At 36.2% G+C, this 4,395-nt stretch overlaps 1 protein-coding gene across 1 annotated transcript in view; it reads right to left on the bottom strand.

Moving 5' to 3' along the window:
* The window catches only part of LOC103206425 (JNK1/MAPK8 associated membrane protein), a 25,026-nt gene that overhangs the window by 9,685 nt on the left and 10,946 nt on the right, over positions 1-4,395 (bottom strand). Inside the window, exons 4-5 of the mRNA XM_007951884.2 lie at positions 3,859-4,040; positions 1,151-1,227 (exon numbers count right to left, since the gene is read on the bottom strand). Coding sequence (XP_007950075.1) covers positions 1,151-1,227; positions 3,859-4,040 — 259 coding nt within the window. The remainder of the gene's footprint in view (positions 1-1,150; positions 1,228-3,858; positions 4,041-4,395) is intronic.

Below are 4,395 nucleotides of genomic sequence, written 5' to 3'. Positions count from 1 at the left end.
AAAAAAAAAAAAAAACCCTTACTGCCATTGAGTCAGTTCAGACTCACAGCAACCCCCTTTGGGTTTCCAAGCCAGTAAATCTTTACAGGAGTATATTGCCCTGTCTTCCTTCCGAGGAGTGGCTGGTGGGTTTGAACCACCAGCCTTCTGGTTAGCAGTCAAATGCCTTAGGCACTGCACCATCAGAGATCCTTAAGCTTTCCCCAGAGTTGCTAAAAGTACAAAAACTAATTTCCTTAATTAACTAATTATATTACCATGTTGATTAAAGATTATGAAAGAGAAGTAAGGATAGCCTACAACTAGAAACATCTGAATAATCACAATAAAATTATTCTGTGTAGTTCCTCTACTAGTATCCCACCTAAGAGTCACTATGATCTCCAGATTTTTTTTCCCTCATTCTTTCACATGTACCATAACAGGTGGCACGAGCAGCAACTGATTCAAAATGTTTGGAACTCATTTTCTTTGGGCCAAGCTTTTTTATGTTAAGAGCTATGAGAAAGCACCTAACTGTAGTAAGCAGTTTAAGATGGTTCATAGGCACTAGGTTAGCGAGCATCAGAGTATTACAACACCTCATACTATTTATTCCTTTAGTTTAGCCTCAAAATAGAGAGTTCTAACAGCAGCCCACCACTAAAATACTGAAAAGTTAGAGGGAGAAAAAGAACAGTATCAAATCTAATATGCCTATTAATGTTATCTCCATAATCAAGAAAAGTAAACTGGAGGTAAAGTACAGAAGGGCATAGCATACACAATATAATTATTGATTACTGTTAATAATGCCATTGCAAAATAAAGTGTAAAATTAGTATTATTTATGGCAAAGCATATTTATATTACCCTCAAAATAGTGCTAATAAGTTTTAATTATTTCAATAATTAAATATTTGCCATATGTATATAGTACATGAAATGATTTTTCTCTGCCATGTCTGACTGATTCACTTTTCCACTAGTGTCCCAAGCAACAGATAGGTAGACCACTACACATTTCATAAACTAATGCACTAAAAGCTACTCACTGACTTATAATTAGCCAAGTATTATTAAAACATCAGTTGTACCAGATCATATCATATGTATTGTTCTTACTCAATTGTTAAGTCTGTTTAGAAAAACTTTAGGAAAGATTTCCTACCTCTATTTCAGAAGCCGACATGTACACAGCCAGAGTAACTAGAGATAACACTAATATAATGTATGGGAAGGCATAATCTGAAAGACAAGTGTTGGTATTATGTTGAAAAATTAAATTTTCTGAATAAACCATCAAAAAATTCAAACAGTATGAATTATCTCTAGATTTAAAACCTTTCACAGCCAGTGTTTAAGAGACTTAAGCCCTAATGCCCCAGGCACAGGTCAGGAAACTTTTCTGTAAAGGGCCAGAGAGTCAATATTTCAGGTGTTGTTGCAAGTACCCAAGACTGCAGTTGTAGTGGGAGAGCAGCCACTTAGCATAGGAATAAATGTGTGTGGCTGCATTCCAATCAAACCCAATGGGCACTAACATTTGAATTTTATATAATTTTCATATGTCAATAAGTATTATTCTGTGATTCTTCTTCAACCATTTAAAAATATCAAAACATCCTTGGCTTGTGGCTAGGTCTGCAGACCCCTGGGAGAAAGATGTGGCAGTCTTCCATAAAGACTGTAGCATTGGAAAGCATATAGGGCAGTTCTACTCTATTCCATAGGGTAACTATGAGCCAGAACTGATTTGATGACAACAGATTTGGTTTGGGTTTATGTGAATCTTTACAGGAGCAGATCACCAGATCTTTTCTCCTGCAGAGCAACTGGTAGGTTTGAACCACTGACTTTTTGGGTAGCAGTCGAGCGCTTAACCACTGCATCACCAGGGCTCCTTAAGCAGTAACAGCAACATCAAATGCCTATCACCCAAAACAAACCAATAAAAATAGTTGCCCTGTCTTCCAAAGTATCTCTAGGTGCACTAAAACCACCAACCTTTTGGTTAGCAGCTGAGTTTGTTAACAGTTTGGAACACCAAGGAGCTCCCAAATGCTTACATATTATCCACTGCCTTCAAGCTGACCCTAAAGAGCAGAGTGAAACCGCCCCATAAAGTTTCCGAGGAGCTCTGGTACCACAGTGCCTAAGGCATTTGACTGCTAACCAGAAGGATAGCGGTTCAAAGCCACCAGCCACTCCTTGGAAGGAAGATAGGCAATCTACTTCTGCAGTGATACTGCTTCGGGAACCCAAAGAGGGGTTGCTATGAGTTGGATCTTACTCGACAGCAGTGAGTTTGTTTTTTTTAAATATTTTTTTGATATTTATGAAGAAGTAAGGATAGCCTACAACTAGAAACATCTGAATAATCATAGGCTGCCACATCTTTTTCCCACAAAGTGGCTGGTGGGTTCAAACGGCCACCTTCTGGTTAGCAGACAAGCATTTAACTCCTGTGCCACCACGGCTACTTCAAATATGTACAACCAAAAAACAAACCCATTGCCATCGAGATGATTCCAACTCAGTCATACTGTAGGCCAGAGTAGAACTGCCCTTTCATGTTTCCAAGGCTGAAATTCTTATGGAAGCAGACTGCCACATCTTTCTCCTATGGAGAGGCTGGTGGGTTTGAACTGCTGACCTTTCAGTTAGTAGCCAAACTCTTAACCACTGTACCACCAGGGAGGAAGGTAAGTGACTTAAGTGGGTCTAATCCTAAAACAGAATGGTAGGAGCTGGAGAGAACTACAGATTTTGAAACACCATGCATGCTAACTGAAACAGAATCTGTAAACCAGAATATGAGGGATAACACCTCTGCCTGGTCTCCAATCTCCTCTTCCTAGGGCTTCTAACTTACTCTGATCCAAATTATATTACTTGCATAATGATATCCAGTCATGCCCAGTTCCTTTAGGCTAAAAGACTTGCCCACTGCACCCTTGTAGGCTCCATATGAAAAAGCTAGTATCCAACATCCTTGTAATGCTAATGTCACATACTCAAATAAATACTATACAATGTCTCCCCCAGGTATTTATTTTTCCTGCTTTTATGTGTTGTTGTTGTTGCTGTTATGTGCCATCGAGTCGGACCCAACTCACAGTGACCCCTCCTTGGGTTTTAGAGGTGGTATCACTACAGAAGTAGATTGCCCAACCTTCCTTCCGAGGAGTGCTGGTGCTTTTATGTACTAGTAGTTTATAAGCCTTATAACAATGAACTTTTTAAATTCTCTTTTGAATCACAATTCAGTCTGAACTGTTACTGAACAATTATATTACAAATGGATATATTAAATAATGAACACATTAAGAATTTTTGGCTGTATCTAAAAGGTTTTCATAGAGGAACTCAGAAATGTAAGACAACTTAATGCTAAAAAGTATATATAATTGAGAGTAATTTCTATGTGTCATATGCAAAGAAGTTTTTGTCTTTTAATTTATACTCGGGTTTTATATATATATTATATACATATACATATATATATGTATATATATATATAATGCAAGCTTAAGTGACAGAAAGAGAAACAACTATATACTCAGGATTTTTTTAAAACCTCTTTGGTTCATCTATTTCTATTTAGGTACGAGCCTCAAGGTATTCTCTAAACAGAAATCTGTTTTGATTAGCTGTCTTCAGTTTTGAGAATTTGTATTCCAATACAAGAAACTCATGATTACTTTTTTAAGATTAAACATATGTCTTAGCAAGAACATATATTGTTGATTTTCAAATTAAAAAAAAAAAACAAACTATTTTAAAGGAAAAGAAGAACTTCAAAATTAAATTCAAAGAAATGTTGCTTATCATATACAAAAAAATATATATTTCATTTACTTTACCCATCAAACTTACATAAAAGGCCTCCACCAACTGCCTGAAGCACAGTTAAAATTGGGAAGAAGTAAAGTGCAGCATAAATACTTTTAAATCGATCAGACTTCCCTAACCCACAAGCAATCTTCTTTACCAGAAGAGGTCGGAGCAGCATCATCAATACCAAGCAAAATGCATAATAGATAAATACAATGGTGTATCTGCAAAATAAAATAAGGATTTTTTTTAATGTGAAAAATGTGTTTTTGAAACATTTCATTCTTGAACATTTTTTAATAAAAATTCTAAAAGAGGTCTAAAAGATGTTATCACAAATCTACCCATTGAATATTCAAACTGGCAAAAGGTTGGCCAATCAGACTCTTATGCACTGCAGAAGAGTATATATGGGGGTTCCTGTCCAGAAGGCAGTCTGGAAATATGTATGACAAATCCTAAAAATATTTCTGTCCTTTGATCCAGCAGTTTCACTTATAGAAATTTACCAAAAGAAAATAATCAGGGATATACAAAAAATCCCTATAAACAAGGATTTTTCAGTTTTTTTTTTTTTTT

The sequence above is a fragment of the Orycteropus afer genome, unplaced genomic scaffold, assembly GCF_000298275.1.
Source record: "Orycteropus afer afer isolate SDZICR_OR568_19922 unplaced genomic scaffold, OryAfe1.0 scaffold00314, whole genome shotgun sequence".
Classification (NCBI taxonomy): Eukaryota; Metazoa; Chordata; class Mammalia; order Tubulidentata; family Orycteropodidae; genus Orycteropus; species Orycteropus afer.
Note: the sequence above shows the minus strand (reverse complement) of the source record. Positions and strands in the feature narration are given on the sequence as shown.